We start from the raw sequence: 19,188 nt of genomic DNA, 5'->3' as shown, positions 1-19,188 counted from the left end.
ATAAGGAAGCTCTCTGCTCTCTTCATAACTAGTTTCAACTTCTGGTTTCTTCATAACTCAGCACAGGAGATGGGAATCAGATGCTGTTTTATACAAGTTAGTATAGAATTAAAAGGGATTTCATGACCATTAGAATCATAAACAGGAATCATATCTAAGCCATTCTTACACCTATTTCAGATAAAGATGTTCAGTATATTATGGCATAGAAAATGTTCTTAAGATGTGTCTGGTCAATCTATGAATTGAGTCCACCTAAAGTTTAATGGTATAAAATCTACTTTGTACCTGTCTTATGTGCATTCAAATATCATCCAAAAGTTAATATCCATCTGTGCTGTTTTAATTATAAAACACCTGGTGTGATTATTTCCAGATGTCACAGGATTTTTGGAGGGTTGGGATATCAACAATATACAATAATTACTAATCTCCACCTTGTTTAAGAGAACACTCCATGAACTGGAAAAATCTGTCAGTCCTAATCTTATTTTCTTGAAATAAGCTCTTATCATTGATAGCAACTGAACAAGAGTTAAATACAACATCTGTACAATTTCTCGAAGTAAATAGTTGAAACCAGTGCAGTTCAGTATGATGCATGTTCTTGTTTGCCAAGATTTACTTCTAAAACCATCTTCTGAAAAATTAAATAAAATGTAAAACTGATGCCCAGAATTTATGGGTAGGCTGTACTGTAACTTAATATCATAGTTGAGCTTCAGATTCCAGGCTGAGAAACCAAAGAAACTGCAATTCTAGAATTATATTCCATATTCTTAATGATTTATAATACTGTATCCAGAAAAGTGAGTAATTTGGTGTTTTTTGCAAATCCCTATGCATATAGGGTTTTTTCCGAAGAACAATTCAAAAAAATCTTCATCCAACTTACTCCTGTAAATACGAAGGAAAATGTGTGATAGACAAAGTCACAAGAAACCAGTGCCAGGAATGTCGCTTCAAGAAATGCATCTATGTTGGCATGGCAACAGATTGTAAGCTCCTTTTTTTTAAATGTCGTTTGTTTTCATTAGACATGTTTATTTCAGTAAATGTAATTATCAGGATTTTTCTCCCAATTTTTAATTTATATTTTTATACACTGGTTGAGAATATTGATTGATGTGTTCCATTAATTTTCTGCAGGGCTTTAATTTTCTGTTTACTCTTGAAAAGATTAGGCTTTCTTCTGGCCAGAATGATTTTGTGCAATATTAAGGAGATGAACAGTTTCTATCACAGGAGTGGGAACATTTTTGAGCAATGTCTTGCAGAGGGGGGGGGGGGGAAATCAAGCTTAAAGATTTGGAAAAATGGGAAGTTGGATGGTGTTGTTGAATGAGTCATCCTGCAGTTGTTTGTTTTATTTTTAGCCAGAAAGAAAAGGAACATTATTTCACTTCTAAGAAACTAGAGGATATGGCTGCAAAGTTAACTCTTTGTAAGTTTGTATTCCCAAAGTTTCTCAGGATATTTGCAGTAGCATCTTGATTGCTGTGAATTGGAGTAATTGAAATTAAAAATGTCAACCTCAGCATATTAGTCTTAACAGTTTATGAGAATATAGACAGTTAAAAATCTTATTAAGAATATTAGGAAAGCAATCCAATAATTTTTTCTGCATGTGTAAAGAGGTCTCCTGCCAACCTAGCAGTTCGAAAACATGCAAATGTGAGTAGATTAATAGGTACTGCTTCGGCGGGCAGGTAACGGCGTTCCGTGTAGTCATGCCGGCCACATGACCACGGAACTGTCTACGGACAAACACCGGCTCTTCGGCTTTGAAACAGAGATGAGCACCGCCCCCTAGAGTCAGACACGACTGGACTTAATGTCAAGGGAAACCGTTAAAGAGGTGTTTAGATTTTTAGAACATAAAAAAATGTTTTTCAAAACCATTTAGCTTATGAATAATCAAGTTACTAATCACGATGTCTAGATATTATCTTAGTATCATAGGTAGTATACTTCTAAATACCATTTGTTGAGTAATATAAGAATGGGATAGTAGTACTATGCTCAAGAACTCTGTCTGGGTCCCTCTAAGTATCTAATAGCAGCTGAATGCTATTCTTGGCAGTCCTTTGATCTGATCCAACAGGATTCTACCTAGGTGCTTATACACTATGTCTATTCTGACTGGCAGTGTCTCTTCAGGTATGAAAGGTCTTTCCTACATCTCTCCTTCATCCTTTTAATTAGAAAGCCTAAATAGTTAACCTGTGATCATTTGCATGCAAAATGTGTTCTGTACCATTGAGTAGGGATGATTGGACACAATCATTTTGGGCAAAATATTTCTATGCAGCATTTTTTTTCTTCTAGATTTGGGATAAAAAATGGGTAGTAAAAAATGCTTTATCATTTAGTGACAAAGAGGGTTAGATTTACTTTTCTTAGGTTTATAACTTGACCAGAAATCACCTCATCTCCCCTCTCCACTGTTTCACATAATATAACTGGATTTTCTGACTAGCTTTACTCTTGATGATGCCTACATTGGACATGGGATCATCGTCACCCTTTCTCGACAGGGGCCAGCCTGCCAGCCATTGAGGTTATGTTCTCACACTAGAGACTCCATCTTGGGGACGACCTGTCCCTGAAGCAGGCTAAAGCCAAATTAAGATGATCTGGCAGGAAACTAGTGTTTTCAGTCAAAAATATTACAAGCCCTTCTTGTTCTCACTCATGTGGTGGAGGAGCGTGAAGGAACTTACAGGGCTCCAACTGGCCTGCTGCAGGACCATCCCAGCTGGCCACAAGCCTCTGCACGTCCATGGCCATTTCTCTTTTGGCTGCCGGAAAGAACAAAGTGTTGTTTGGCAGCCAATTTTTTTCTTTCTTGGCTTTGGTATGAATACTTGTACCTTGTGAAAGTTGTATTCCATGAGGCCAGTATTCCTATCAGTAATCTCCCTGTCCCAACCTCAGAGATTGTAGGGAGCCTCACTGCCCCAGCATTGCTGCGTTTGTCATAAAGGGCATTAGCAGTTTTCCTCGGCAACCACAGAGGTAAGGGCAGCGATCACCATAGTGGGAAGCACCAAGGGATCTGTGCAGGGGGCAGGGGGAGAAGGGGAAAAGTCTGCCCCTTGCTCTCCCACCAGCAGCAGCAGCAACAGAAATCATTGCTCGCCCCCTCATGTGAAGGTAGCAAGTTTGCTGGCCTCATTTTCGAGGCATAGCAAAAAGACTGCTGTGAGGGCAGTGACTTTCCGTCTTTTCTCCAATCTCCAGCACAGGAGAACACATCATCAGGGTGTGGGAAAGAGCTCATAGATGTCCCTTGCCATACGTTCTTTATCTTTCTGAAGGGAATCTCTATACTTGAGGGTCCTCTTTGTGGCAGTCAATTGTTGGTCAGTCAGGATTCTCTTTTTATGTGGTGGAACCCTTCATATATACATCTTGATTCATGTAAGGCTCTTTTGGATGATCCCCACTTTCCATGGGTGATGGCTGTAATGGCATAGCTCCATGATTCCCTCATACATCATTGGATATGGAAGATCATGTGATTATCCCAGCTATTTTTGTACCCTTTCTTGTTTTAGAATGCACACAAAATTGGAATATTTTATTTTAATATTCTCTGCCTCAACTTTGGATCTTGAAGATATTTATATCCCTACAGAGAGATCTGACGAGGGTTTTTTAAAGTGTTCAACTTACTATTACATAGAATAGGCCAGAAATAATAGCACCAAAATCATAGTTTTGTTTTCCCATGAATTTCCATGACTTGGAATTGATTTGATCTTGGAGGATGTGCTTTACTAGATATAAAAGCTCCAGATTTTGCACTGACTAGTCATTCTGTTATTTGTTCACTACCAAGATAGGGTATTACCTTAAACACCAAAAGAGATAGTGAGTTCCATATAAGAAGTGTTTCTAGTCTCTTTTTCTGTAATATGTTCTCTCCTGGTTAGTGGTGTTGGATGACAGCAAGCGACTAGCAAAAAGAAAACTGATTGAGGAAAATCGGGAGAAAAGACGTCGAGAAGAATTACAGAAAACAATTGGAGTGAAACCTGAACCGACAGATGAGGAATGGGAGCTTATTAAAATTGTTACGGAAGCACATGTGGCCACAAACGCACAAGGAAGCCACTGGAAACAGAAAAGGAAATTTTTGGTAGGTGCTACAACAGTTTAGAGCCTTTGCCTGTGACAAGGGTGGAGAACCTGCAGCCCACAGTAACTGTACTTGCTGAACATTCATGGGATGGTTTTTGCCATTTTGATGCAAGAAACCCATGGACACTATATTGTAGGGTTAATATAACTAGAAAAAAACAAAGATCTCAAAATCCTTCCTCCAAACCCAAGAAAACAAATTCCTAGCCCACCCATTTGCATCACCACCCCACCCACTGCCACCCTTGAGCTCCTCCCAAATGTAAATGCCACCCTTGGCTGCCAAAGGTTTGCATAGGTGGGAGTTCAGGAGACTGCATGACTAATATTCCCTGATAGACTTGCCTTCCTTTAATTTGTTTAATTGTGTTTTAATGCCATCTGTACTAGTGGATGTCACCATGTTTTGTGATCGTGAGTTGTATATTAAAAAAATGCAGCATAGTTTTGTATATGGAGAAAAGATTGTTGTTTGTATTGTGCAGTAATAATTTTAAAAAATAGAACACAATAGCTTATGAACACATGGTTATGCCTCACATGATTACTGCAGTAAATAAACAAAAATCCTTCATGGTAATCTTCTGATAAAGCTCCATGGAAACCACTGATGTCATTGGGACTATCCTAGCATATGGACTGTTATTTTTCATACTGTTACTGCACATTTAGTATTTAGTAATAATTTAGTAATTATTATCCTTACCCATTTTATATTTTCTTACTTAAATATGGATATTTTCAAGTTATAAGAGCTCCTCCTAGAGGAGAAAGGTTTGGTTTTGGGTAATAGCAGAATGATATAAAAATCTTCAGTCCATTACTTAAAAAAAAGTGAAACATGTTATATTACTGGATTTTTCTTGTATTCCATAATTTTCTGTACTGGGTCTTGGGGTAAATTCTAATCCAACAGGGCAGAACTTTTTTCAATCTGAGGGCCACAACCAAAAATGGGCTGGGTTGGAATAAACAAATGCGTAGAAGCAAGGTAAAAAAAATAATAAATTTTATTTAATTTACATAGAAGTTAAATCACATTAATTAAAGTTTATGATCATATATAACTATTCCCCATTTATTTAATATTCTTCCTCCTATCACAGCAAAAACTATAATTCAGTAGTACCTTTAGGAGGCCTCAAAAGTCTGAGGTTGTGTACCTTCTAAACTAAATGGACAAACTGAAACCAATACAGTGGTCCTTGTCACTGTTTAGGAATTTTTTGTAAAGTGAAAAGTGAAGTCTGAATGTTTGAATTATGAGGTATCATAGTGATTTTCCTACAATAATTTCATAAAAGAAGTGTAATGGTTGCCTATTCTGAAACACTATCAGACTCATGAACAGGAATTCAAAGATATCTGATTTATTAAAGAATAGTATGCAGGATCACAGAGAAAGCTGAGAATGATGAAAGCGTGCCAAATTCAAACTAAAAACCCTTGGTGCAAATGAAATCCCTCCCCCCCCCCCCGTAGAATCTTCCCACGTTCACAATCCCAGGTGCTCCTAACAGTTTCTGATGGTCTGCGGGAAAAGTCCTTGAACAGAGCACATAACCCAAACACATTCCATTGAAATGAACATAGATACAGAGGCTTCACAGCAGCTCCCTCCCAAACAGAAACGCGCGTCAGCGCCATGGCATGTGAAACGTTACGATGTATAAACTACATTGAATCAGTGAACATGACAAGAAGACCAAGAGCACCAGGCTGTTTTGCTCCAGGGAGTAGGACCTTAATTATCTTAAATTATGGAAAGACAAATTCCAGTTGAACGTAAGGAAAGATTTCCTAATGGTGAGAGCAAATTGATTGTGGAACAAATTACTAAGATACTGGTGTGCTCCAATTCCCTGGAGTCAAGCCTGGCCCCATCCACACAGCCTCCTTGCCCTGAGTGAAGACACCCCATTGATTGTTTCCAGAGGACATGTACTTACACCAGCACCTGTCTATCATCAGCCCACAATGGAGGCAGCCCAAAGAAGTGTGGGAAGTGTTTTTTCCCTTTTATCCCAGCTGAAGACCTTTCATCTGGACAATCATGGTGCATGAAGGAGAAGGCTTGAGATGACGCAACTGGAGGCAGAAATCTGCTTGGCTCAAATTGGTCCAGCAGGTCTGCTGTCCCTGGGCTGCTTTATGAGGGAAACCAGAACTCTAGCTTTCACTGTCACTCTTTTTTCCCTTTTGTAACTGGATTAGTCACGCAGTAGACATAGAGAAAGGGAAGCTCTGAAATTGTTATCCCACCCTTGGCTTAATGATGTAATTGAAAATGTAATTGAAAGTATCTGGCTGTTCTACTTCTGTGGCCTGTGAAGTGAGGCATTCCTTTTCCAGTGGCTGCTGTTCCCAAGGAAGCCCTGGTTCTTCACTTCATCTCTTCTCATACTGTTCTTAGAGTAGTTTACAGTTCCTAAACTGATCCCCAGAGCAAAACCTTTGCTCAAGCTCCAGCTCTTCAACACATAGGTGGCTGCCAAAAAACATACACACAAATCTCTTTGCTGCCTGCTAATGGTTGACCCATCAGCCCATATTAATAAGGAATAAATCATTCCAACAATGGTATGAGAAGGAAGTAGGAAAAAAATGGTAGTGCATGGGATAACCAGAGCATTCTGCATGTCAGTTGGAGAAGCCAATTTAGAGTATTCGTTTAAGAAGTTTATAAGGGCTTCTTATTTTCATCTAATTGTAAAACCATACAACACAGACAGCTATCACAAAAATAAACAAATACATAAAATATGATAATTTAATATTAGTACAAATAGCTGTCAATAGCAAGATCAGACAAAACCTGGATAAACTGTTGGCAGAAATCATTAAGTGACATAATCTCAATGGCCATCACCCAGTTTTAACGCATAATCCAGATACTGAATGTTAATACCAGAAACTTTTATGGGAACTTTTCCATATGCTGAAACATAGGAAAGGCAGAAGTATACATGTCCATGTAGCATGCAGAATTTGCCCTGACATAAAAGTAAATTAAAAAGTAGGCTCTGAGACATCTAGCTGACTACTGCTAAAAGGAAAATTCTGAGTGAGATAACTCTGTCTTTCAACAGGGTACTCTGTTCTCCTTTTCTTTTGATCAAACCTACTTCTCACATTGTTTTGTTTCAAACTCTTTATTAAGTTGAACTAGATCACATTCTAGAGTAGTTATCCTTCCTCTCTTGCAGCAGAACACTAGGAAAACTTCTGTGCCTTTTTGTTTTGGGGCAGATGTCTTTAGGGCAGTCATACGAAGAGATTAGGATTACTTTGTCTATTATTAACAGACCTTGCTAACTTTATTTGTTCCCCTTCTAATTTTAATTTAGACACGGCCACAGAATTGCAAGCCAGTTTTCTTTTCCAAGGGAAAGAGTGATTGATCGATCAATTGACTATGTTCATTAAGCCAATGTCAACTCCCAGCAACCACATAGCAGGATTTTCTCCATTATGATCTGTCTCCAACCTGATCCTTCAGATCTTCCAACCTTAATTTAAATATCAATGTATGGATTGGACAAATTATGCAGCTATTAATTGAGATACAGTACATAACTGAGTAAATCCAAGATGGGGACCAGGGCGAAGACGCTGATCACAGCTTTCTAGGGGGGAGGACCCAGGTCTCTACCAGCCCCCACAAACCTGCTGTTTAGCTGCTTTTTAGCTCCCATGTCAGCTGGGGAGCTGAGGAGGGAATTGGTGGGCTTTCCGACCTTAAAATCGGGTTGGATTTGAGAGACAGGAGACAGGTGGGATCCCCCCTTGAAGGAAGTGGCAGAGCTTTTTGTTGGCGGAGGATTCTGGTGGTGGCGGTGACAAACATGGGGTGGATTTGGACGGACCTTCTGTGGACCCTGGCAGACCCTGGTGGATCCCAGCGAGCCCCTGCAACCCCCGGTGGATGCCCCCCAGCAGACACCCCTTGATAGACGGGGCAGCACCCCTTGACAGACTGGGTGGCTTCAGCTAGGTGGTGGAAGATGGTGGGCCTAGCGGACGGAGCTGGAGGCTGGAGCTTGTGCTGGCAGGAGTGAACGGGGTGGATCCCTACAGCCTTGGTGGCTTCTGAGGGGACAGCAGAGCAATGGAGTGCACCAAGCTTTGGGGTGACGACGGACTCCAGGGAAGCTCCTGTGGGCCTTGGTGAGGGGTGGCGGCCTTAGAGACTGCTGTGCCTCTTGTTTGAGATGGAGGGCCTGGGTGGAAGACCGGCCTTGATGGCAAGCTGAATATCAACAGGGTGGACTGAGGCTTGGTAGGGTGATGGACTTGGGTGGGGGAAACCCCCGAAGTGTGAAGGACTTGGGGGGTAGAGTGGTTTTGGGGGTAATACCCCATGGTTTTTAAGATCTTAAGGGATCTGTTGGGGGAAGCAGAGGACTCCCCATTCCCATCATATTAGGTGACAGAGGGTTGGGGGCCCTTGGTGTGAGTGAGGTACTCCCCCCCATAGGTGAGATACACAGGAGTGGGTTAGGATTGGCTGATGGTATGCAAGCTACCCACCCTAGTGAGAGACAGTTGGTGGTTAGGAGTGGCTGGAGTGTCTCACCTCTACTAGTGAGAGAAGTTGAGGGTGGGGCACAGTAAGGGTGTGGACAGTGGCTATGACCCAACAGTGCCAAAAGCGAGAGCTGGTGTGCTGGGGGGTCCCTCCATCACCCAGGGTGGATTGTGTGTGAGAGGATGGATGTGTGGAGAAAGGGTCCCTTGATTAAACCCAGGATTTCCAGAGGTCTGGGAGTGGAAGCTACTGGACTAGGAAACGGGAGGCTGTGGGGCAGGCTATCAGGTCAAGGTGGTAATGGGCCAGGGATGTTAATGATGGAACCTGCAGGGCCGGCCGTCTTTGGGGAAGACGCCCCTGGTGCTTAATACCGATGGCATGTTCCCACCCTCCGTGGTCATACCCAGGCCCTGGACAGCAGATCCTCAAGAGCCCTGGTCTCTGGCTGCTGCTTTTTAATGTCAGGTCAGCAAACAACAAAGCCCCCCTCATATGTGACTTGATCGCAGAGGAGGGAGCAGACCTAGTGTGTATCACTGAGACCTGGCTGGGTTCCAAAGGGAGAGTAGCCCTTTCTGAACTGTGCCCAGCTGGGTTCCAGGTGAGACACTGGAGCAGGGGAGGAGGGGTGGCATTTGTCATCAGAGAATCTTTAGTGGCCTTCAGGGGCACTGCTCCGTAAGTGGCTGGTTGTAAGACCCTGTTTTTCAAGCTGGGTTCCCAAGAACAGTTGGGGGTGTTGCTATTGTACCAGCCTCCCTGCTGTGTAGCAACCTCCCTGCCTGAGCTGCTGGAGGCTGTCTTGGGGTTGGCGGTGGAGTTTCCCAGAATTACGGTTCTGGGAGACTTCAACCTGCCATCCCTGGGACGTGCCTCGGAGGCAGCTCGGGAGTTCATGGCTACCATGGCAGCCATGGGCCTGTCCCAGATTATTTGAGACCCGACACAAGACAGTGGTGTCACCCCCTTGATTTTCTTGTCTGAGCAATGGCAATGTGATCTGAGGGGAGAGTTAGATCTGTCCCCGTTGACATGGTCAGACCACGCCCTGGTAACCCTGAGATTCTATTGTGCCACCCCACTCCGCAGGAAGGCAGGACCCATTCGATTGGTCTGCCCCCAGCAACTGATGGACCCGGTAAGGTTTCAGAGGGAGCTGGGGGTTATTCCCGAGGATCTGCTGCACGGTCCAGTGGAGGTCCTGGCCGCGGCCTGGAATAGGGCCGCAGCCAGGGCCTTGGACAGGATCGCGCCTGTGCGACCTCTCTTGCCTCATTTGACCCATCATTCCCCATGGTTTACGGAGGAGTTGAGGGTTTTGAAGAGGGTTAAGAGACGTCTGGAGGGCCACTGGAGAAAGACGACTGAATCTGACCAAACACAAGCTAGAGCTGTTAATAAGGCCTACCTTCTGGTGGTAAGACTGGCAAAACGTATTTCTTCGCTCTTATTGCATCCGCAGAATGTCACCCAATGGCCCTGTTTAAGATCACTTGATCTCTTCTGGGTCAGGTAGACTCAGTGACCCACTTACAAGGCCATTCAGAAGAGTTTTTGAAGCATCTGCAGGACAAAATCGCTCAGATCCATTCTAAGTTGGACGCTAAGCGTGAATCGGAGTCTGGGGAGATGCGAAGGGAGCGTACTTACCCCTTTAGCTGGGAACAGTTTGATCCTGTTGGGCCTGAGGAAGTGGATCCTCCAGACTGTTAATGCAACCACATGCCACCTTGACCCATGCCCTTCCTGGCTGGTAAAATCAGCCCGGGAGGTAACTTGTGGTTGGGTCCAGGTGATGGTTAATGCATCCTTGAGAGAGGGGGTGTTTCCAGCTGCCTTTAAGGAGGCACTGGTACATCCCTTCCTCAAGAAGCCATCCCTGGACCCTACAATACTGGGTAATTTTTGCCCTTTTTCCACCTCCCCTTTTTGGGAAAGGTAGTTGCGAAAGTGGTTGTGTTGCAGCTCCAGAGGATTCTGGAGGAAATGGATTATCTGGACCCCTTTCAGTCAGGTTTCAGGCCGGGATATGGGACAAAGACTGCATTGGTTGCACTTATGGATGATCTCTGGTGGGAGCAGGATGGAGGGAGTGCATCCATCCTGGCTCTCTTGGACCTCTCCGTGGCTTTCGATACCATCGACCATGGTATCCTTTTGGGGCGGCTCGGGGGGTTGGGGTGGGTGGTGTTGTTTTGTGCTGGTTCACCTCCTTCCTCCAGGGCCGTTCCCAATCGGTGGTGATAGGAGAGGAGAGATCCAATCCTCGACCCCTCCATTGTGGGGTGCCGCAGGGTTCAGTTCTCTCTCCTCTCCTATTCAACATCTACATGAAACGCTGGGTGAGATCATCCGTCACCATGGGATGAGGTATCATCAATATGCTGATGATACCCAGTTATATATCTCCATCCCAGGTGAAGTAAGTGATGTGGTCTCCACCCTCTCCAGGTGCCTGGGGGCTGTGGGGGTCTGGATGGGGAACAACAGGCTTCAACTGAACCCTGGTAAGACGGAGTGGCTGTGGATTGATGGCCCCTCGGTGTCCAGGAAGTTGTCATCTTTGGTTCTGGATGGGGTTGCACTGCCCCATTCAGAACCAGTGTGCAACCTGGGGTCCTCCTGGACTCATGACTCCTGCTCGAAGAGCAGGTGGAAGTCGCAGCCAGGAAGGCCTTTGCACATCATTGGGTGGTACATCAACTCTGCCCATTCCTGGATCGAGATGCCCTCTGAACAGTCACTCATGCCCTTGTCATCTCCCACATAGACTATTGCAATGCGCTCTACATGGGGCTCCCCTTGAAGAGTAGCCAGAAGCTTCAGCTGATCCAGTATGCAGCTGAGTGGGCAGTTATTGGTGTTGTAAAATCAGCACACGTGACACCACTTTTACACGAGCTGCACTGGGTACCAGTTTGCTTCCAGGTCCAATTCAAGGTGTTGGTTATCACCTTTAAAGCCCTACGTGGCATGGGACCAGGGTACCTGAGGGACCGTCTCGTCCCCATAACATCGACCCGCCCCAGCCGGTCAGGCAGAGAGGATCAGCAAAGGAATTTCATCTAGAGGGGTCCAGGAGGTGGGCCTTCTCAGCAGTGGTGCCCGCCCTTTGGAATATCTTGCCCCTGGAGTTGAGACGGTTTCCTCGCTCCCAGCCTTCCAGAAGAAATTGAAGACCTGGTTCTGCCCCCTTGCTTGGGATGGGGAAGGTAACAGCTCCACCTGGGGGTGGTTGGTGCCATAGCATCCCCTATTGATTGTGATTCCATCTCCTCTTGGATTTTATATTCATTATCTTATCTATGTTTTTAGATTGTAACTTAGGTTTATATGTTTTTATTATTACTTTTATTGTAAACTGCCCAGAGTCCCCTGTTGGGGGTGATGGTCAGTAATATAAATTTTAAAAATAAATAAAATAAATAAGTGACAAGAAAGAGAAGCTTATATAACTTTAGTCTCTTTGGCCTGAATCCCCAAACTTAATTCCACCTCCTAAAGCAAGTGACAAAAAGTTGAAAAAATATAATCCTTGCTGGTTCCTTTCCTACCTATTTTTCTTATGTGTCAGGCTTCTTTCTCTTCCTCTTCCTCCTCTCCTTCCTAGCATTTTCCCGCTATCACAGGGTCTGCTTTTCGGATCCTGAAACGCCACTTTGCCCAATTGTCTGCATCCTCAGGGCGCAGACCCTCAATTTGCATGTCCTTACTGATGGTATCTTGCCGTCTCTGTTTTGGTCATCCATGTGGTCTCCAGCCATCAATTTTAAGATGGTAAACTATTTTGGCGACAGTGGAAGGTTCCGCTCTAAGGACATGTCCATACCAACCAAGCCATCTTCTCTGTAATTAATGACACACCTAGTTGTTGTCGGATGGCATAATTTGTGACGTGATCGAGCAGGGAGATGCCCGATATCCAATGGAGCATACGCATTTCCATAACACGGAGGCGGCTCTCTGTATCCTTTTTTGCTGCCCAACACTCAGTTCCATACAGTGCCACAGGGCGAACTATCGTCTTATAGACCTTAGATTTGAGACAGGTTGGTATTTGTCACAAAGCACACCGGTGAGTTCTCGCCAGCGCAACCAGGCCGCATTCACCCTCATTCGCACATCACTGCTGATGCCACTGTCACCTTGGAGATTGGAGCCAAGGTACCGAAAGATATCCACCTTCTTTAAGTTTTCTCTATTTATTTGGAGCGTCCCATGAGTGGTTACAGTCTCTAGGTACTCAGTTTTCTTTATGTTCAGGTGGAGTCCAAAATGGCTGAGGCGGTCATTCCATGCCTGTATTTGTCACTGCAGTTCATTCCTAGTAGTAGAAGCAAACGCGGTATCTTATCTGTCAGGCTATCTCACCTAAAGAAATACCCTTTGGTAGTTATGAACTTTCAGTGAAGAATAGGAGTCCCTCTGATAACAAAACAAATATTTTTATTTATTTATTTATTTATTTATTTTCTATCCCACCTTTATTTTTATTTTTTTTTATAAATAACTCAAGGCGGTGAACATACCTAATACTCCTTCCTCCTCCTGTTTTCCCCACAACAACAACCCTGTGAGGTGAGCAGGGCTGAGAGAGAGTGACTGACCTATACACCCATAGTAACTATACAAATGCATACATACACACACATGTACTTACATAGTAAACATAAGAAATGCAGTTTTTGTAAGAGTTAATATGGGATATCTTTTAGGTTTCAAGGGAAGACTATTCCTTGATGGGCCATGGGTACAGCATTGGATTTTGGCTTTCAGATACAAGCTGCTACACTGCTTCCACTAGATTATTTAAATTTGCAATAAGTAGTTACACTTGCCACATACACAGGTTACTGTACAAACGAGCACTGATACGTCAAAACATATGTACATAAGTGTACAGTTATCTTACACAATAGCTTATTTTCAATGCACTTTTTAAAAATAATTTCAGTACTTGGTTGTGTAGCCAAGGCTTAAGCAAGATTAAGTTGCTAACATTGCACAAAGTTTTAAGAAGAGTCCATATTTATGGTAAATAAATTACATTCTTACAATGTTTTTGTTTTCTATTGTCAGCCAGAGGATATTGGACAAGCACCAATAGTAAATGCCCCAGAAGGTGGGAAAGTAGATTTAGAAGCTTTCAGCCAGTTTACAAAAATTATCACACCAGCAATCACAAGAGTGGTGGATTTTGCCAAAAAGTTGCCTATGTTCTGTGAGGTATGAATTCCTTTTCTATTCAATTTGTTTTGCTTTCTGCTAGCCTTGTTGTTGTTGTTTGCCATAGATGTTTGCATTATCTTATAACAGTTCAGAGCACAAGTAGACAATTTGTGGTTCACGGTGTGCATGCAGGCACCCAATACACCAATATCAACTGAGGTAAAATGAGCACCCTTTGTCAACACAAACTGGACCTTTTTTTAGAGTTTTCGGTGATTTTCAGGCAGGAAAGGGGGTATTTTGCCTTTGGGAAGCCTCCCTATCCCTACCCCTAACTCAACCTTGCCCCCTTTGAAGGGAATTTAGATAGTTCAGAATATCCTTCAATACCTGTAAAAGGGCAACACAGATTCCGCCCACCCCTTGAAAAATTTCATCCATGTCATTTTCTAGTGTCATCACAGCATCACTGGATGGCTTCTTATAGCCCTTCCAAAGCCAGGAGTCAGCCTTGCAGGTCTAAACCCATGAAATATTGCCCACCCTTGGTTTAAAGTAACAGCATGAATCCATTCAAAGGGCTGGGAACTGCATTTATGTTGTATGTTAGGCTTTCAGAATCTCTACTTGCTGTTTATCAGGATAGGATCCTAAATCCCTGTGCCACTATATCTCTTTAGGATTAAAAGGAAGTTATAAAAATATTCAAGACAACTCATGTGCAACTCCTTCTTATCTAATTGGATAATAACTATTGGAATTAAAAGCGGATTAGAATCGAAGGGAAATTTAATATGGAATAAACCACCATTCAAATGTAATTTTAATAGCATATAGTCATTTTTGTAACAAGCTATAGAGCAGTGTTTCTCAACCTTGGCAATTTTAAGATCTGTGGACTTCAACTCCCAGAATTCCCCAGCCATTTCCCATGCTGGCTAGGGAATTCTGGGAGTTGAAGTCCACAGATCTTAAAGTTGCCATGGTTGAGAAACACTGCTATAGAACACACTTAAGAAAGAATATTTCTTTTCCAGCTTGGTTTTTGTGTACATCAGAGCTGCTATAAGGAGGGGTCATTTTATGAATAAATAATGTCCATGTACCATGTATAACATTTTCTGACATTGATTTTGTTATTTCTGATTTAATAGCTTAGTGTGGCTACTTTTTTTTTTTTTTAGCAAAACTACATACCAGGTTATTTCTATTGCCTAAGAACAAGCGAAAAGAACCACTGTCACTGCAATCTAATTTTGTCTCCCACCTGGTTTTGCAAGCCCCATTGGACAAGTGAAGGTTAATGAGCTGGCTGTATGTCGATAGATTTGAGGACCTTGCCTGCTTCTTCTTTCTTCCATGGGCCTCTTCCTCCAATCAAAGCCAGGACATACATAGCATATCATATAATTTGCCTCTTAGACATGTGTGAAATAAAACAGCTTTTCACAGCCTATTCAACCTGAATAGAAGCATCTGCTGATTGTAATAAGTCCAATCTAAACATGTTAGACTTTCATAGATTCCATGACTGATGAGCTTTGCAATTGGATTTGACATGAAACAAAACAAAAATATTAATCCAAATGTGATGATTGAAATATCCACTTCCAAGATAATATTGTTGAATGGGGGTGGGGGAGAAAATTATGTCCCACCAGATGTTACTGAGCTGCCACTATCCCTAAGCATAGCCTGCAGCTACCTGGCCACTGAGAGTTGTAGTTTGGCAATATGTGAAGGGTAATATTGATTGATTGATTGATTGATTGATTGGATTTTATCACCGCCCATCTCCCCCCAAAGGAGGGACTCTGGGCAGTTTACAACAAAAAGAAAATTTAGAATTCAATACCATTATAAATACAATAAATATTAATAAAAATAGACAATAAAAATATAAAATGTAATAAAATCCAGATGGCTAAAGATTGAATCTCAGTCCATGAGTATAAAGGGCCATTCTAGGGCACTAGCCATCCCCAAGAATGACTGTTCCCCTTCCTGTTCCAGGCATACTGGCAGAACCAGGTTTTTAGTTTTTTACGGAAGTCCAGGAGCAAGGGGGCTTGTCCAGAGGGTGAGTGTTCCTCCAGAGGGTGAGTGTTCCAGAGGGCAGGAGCTACTGCAGAGAAGGCCCATTTCCTGGACCCCGCCAGATGGAACTCTTTTACAGATGGGGTCCATAGCATGCCCTCTCTGCATGACTGGGTAGGATGGGTCGATGTTATGGGGATGAGACGGTCCCTCAGGTAACCTGTCCCCATGCCATGTAGGGCTTTAAAGGTGATAACCAACTCCTTGAATTGGACCTGGAAGCAAACTGGGAGCCAGTGCAACTCACGTAGCAAAGGTGTTACATGTGCCGACCTTGGGGCACCTAAAATTGCCTGCACAGCTGCGTTCTGGACCAGTTGTAGCTTCCAGATATTCTTCAAGGGTAGCTCCATGTAGACCACATTACAGTAGTCCATATGGGAGATGATCAGAGCATGAGTGATCGTTCGAAGGGCTTCTCAATCCAGGAAAGGGCGTAACTGGCGCACAACACAAAATTGAGCAAAGGCTCTCCTGGCCACAACTGCCACCTGCTCTTCAAGCAGGAGTCGTGAGTCCAGGATGACCCCCAAATTTTGTATCGGGTCTGTATGGGGCAGTGCAACCCCATCCAGAACTAAAGATGACAATTTCCAAGATACTGAGGAGCCATTAATCCATAGCCACTCCATCTTACCAGGGTTCAGCTGAAGCCTGTTGTTCCCCATCCAGGCCCTCACAGCCCCCAGGCACCTGGAGAGGGTGGTCATGGCATCACTTACTTCACCCAGGATGGAGATGAATAATTGGGTATTATCAGCATACTGATGATACCTCACCCCATGGTGATGGATGATCTCGCCCAGCAGTTTCATGTAGATGTTAAAAAAGAACGGAGAGAGTACTGAGCTCTGTGGCACCCTACAAAGAAGGGTCACGGGCTGGATCTCTCGTTCCCTATCAACACTGATTGGGACCGGCCCTGGAGGAAGGAGGTGAACCAGGGCAGAACTACACCGCCCACCCCTAACTCCCTGAGTCACCCCAAAAGGATACCATGGTTGATGGTATTGAAAGCCGCTGAGAGGTCAAGAAGAGCCAGGATGGATGCACTGCCCCCATTCCGCTCCCACCAAAGATCATCCATAAGTGTGACCAATGCCGTTTCTGTCCCATAACTTGGCCTGAAACCTGACTGAAAGGGGTGTAGATGATCCATTTCATCCAGATTACTCTGGAGCTGCAATGCCACCACTTTCTCAAATACCTTCCCCGAAAAGGGAAGATGGGAGACTGGATGAAAATTGTCCAGTACAGTAGGGTCCAGCGATGGCTTCTTGAGTGGGGGGCGCACCAGCACCTCCTTAAAGGCAGCCAGAAAGCCCCCTCTCTCAATGATGTGTTTACCATCGTCTGGACCCAACCACACATCACCTCCCAGGCTGCCTTCAGCAGCCAGGAGGTACTTGGATCTAACTGACAAGTGGTGGCATTTATCATCTGGAGGATCCTGCCCACTTCCTCAGGCCAAACAGGATCAAACTGTTCCCAGATAACTGGGTAAGTACATTCCCCAGGCATCTCCACAGACCCTGTCTCACGCTCGGAGTCCAACTTGGAATGGATCCAAGCGATTTTATCCTGCAGATGCCCAGAAAACTCATCAATACGACCCTGTAGATGGATTTCTGGATCCCCGTTCCCCAAAAGGGATTAGGTGATCATAAACAGGACTGTCAGGTGGCATTCTGCGGATGCAATAAGAGTGGAGAAATACTGACGTTTCGCCGCTCTTACCGCCACAAGGTAGGCCTTTATAGCAGCTCTAGCTTGTGTTTGGTCAGATTCGATCTTTATCTTCCTCCAGTGGTGCTCTAGATGTCTCTTAATCCTCTTAAGAACCCTCAACTCCTCCGTAAACCACAGGGAGTATCAGGTTTGATGGGACAAGAGAGGCCGCACAGGCGCAATCCTGTCCAAGGCCCCATATTCATTACATCTTGCAGCATCCTTTAATATGTCGCTGCATTATTCGATCTGTCCTTTAACAGACTTGTTCCACATTGGAGGGCAATACAATTTATCTTGGTTCTCAGAAATAAAAGCAGGATCTAGAGCATTTCAATAAACAAATGTACAGAGCTTTCTGATTAAAGATGATTGTGGAAATATAGTGGCACAGATAAATTTTTAAAGCACTGATTTGAAACTACAGCATCTGATGTTAGATTAACTGTGATTGCAAAGAAACAGCACAGATGCTTTCTACATCTTTGCTGAGCTTCTGTTGTAACATAAGGGGATTGTAAATTCTAGGGATAGGACCTGTCCAGATTGGCTCTCTTTGGAAGATGAAATCACTGGGGTTTATGATGTTTTGTAATACTTGATATAAATATTAGTGGGTGGAACCTCACAGCTTCAGCAATCTACAAACAGCAAATGTAATGCTCCCCATTAGAAGCCCTATGTCACTGCAACCCATTGGAATTCAAGAGCAAAACCAACTTTTACTTTCCAGGATGATCTCACTCAGAGCATTTTCTGGAACTTGCTGGATGTATGGGATGGCAGATGGCCAATGGGAAACCTTCTCTCCAATCATCAGACAAAGGGCAAGAGGAACATATAGGCTAAGATGTTAGAGAGCACTGAGAATGCCAGTTTTAAACATAATAGCTTTTGCTATGGTTTCTTACACTATATATACTCAGAGAAACATCTCAATATGCTTCTGGAGCTCACTGTTAATCCTCTATATCTTTCATTCCATTTGTTTTGCATTCTCTCTCTTTCGCACTCCCTCTCTCCCTTTCTCTGCTCCAAAATGATCTTCAGTTTTTTGCACAAACTTATGGATTTCATGGGGGGAAAATGCATGGTTTGGTTGTCTGACTGAATTTATCCTCTGTTTTTTAAAATATAAAACGCTGCAGTTTCAGTTTTAAATAACAGTAATTTGTTCATTAGAGAACAACTGTAAAAAGAATTGTAACAATTTTTATATTAGCAAAATTGGGGATTGATTTTTTATTATTTTTCCTCAAACTGGCACATTCAAATTCTAGGGCAGTGTCCAATTATTTCATAGCCATTTTGGCTATTTTCTGTTATACTTCCTAATAAAAAGAGATAGCAAGCTCAGGTTGGCCACTGTCTGGTTAAGGAACATTATCCATTTATTTTGCAGCTTTCACCCTTTTTGTAAAATTCTACTTTTTCACAGGAAACATATGGCACAACACTAATAAAAATATGTATTGAAGGAATTGTATTTATTTCAAAATTATCTCATAATAATTATT

At 43.2% G+C, this 19,188-nt stretch overlaps 1 protein-coding gene across 2 annotated transcripts in view; it reads left to right on the top strand.

Moving 5' to 3' along the window:
* Positions 1–19,188, top strand: part of THRB (thyroid hormone receptor beta) — a 183,832-nt gene that overhangs the window by 154,180 nt on the left and 10,464 nt on the right. For both annotated transcript variants that reach the window (XM_063303893.1, XM_063303892.1), the window contains 3 exons: positions 851–998; positions 3,939–4,144; positions 13,757–13,903. In XM_063303893.1, the coding sequence (XP_063159963.1) occupies positions 851–998; positions 3,939–4,144; positions 13,757–13,903 (501 nt within the window). The remainder of the gene's footprint in view (positions 1–850; positions 999–3,938; positions 4,145–13,756; positions 13,904–19,188) is intronic.

The sequence above is a fragment of the Candoia aspera genome, chromosome 4 (genome assembly GCF_035149785.1).
Source record: "Candoia aspera isolate rCanAsp1 chromosome 4, rCanAsp1.hap2, whole genome shotgun sequence".
NCBI classification, from domain to species: domain Eukaryota; kingdom Metazoa; phylum Chordata; class Lepidosauria; order Squamata; family Boidae; genus Candoia; species Candoia aspera.
Note: the sequence above shows the minus strand (reverse complement) of the source record. Positions and strands in the feature narration are given on the sequence as shown.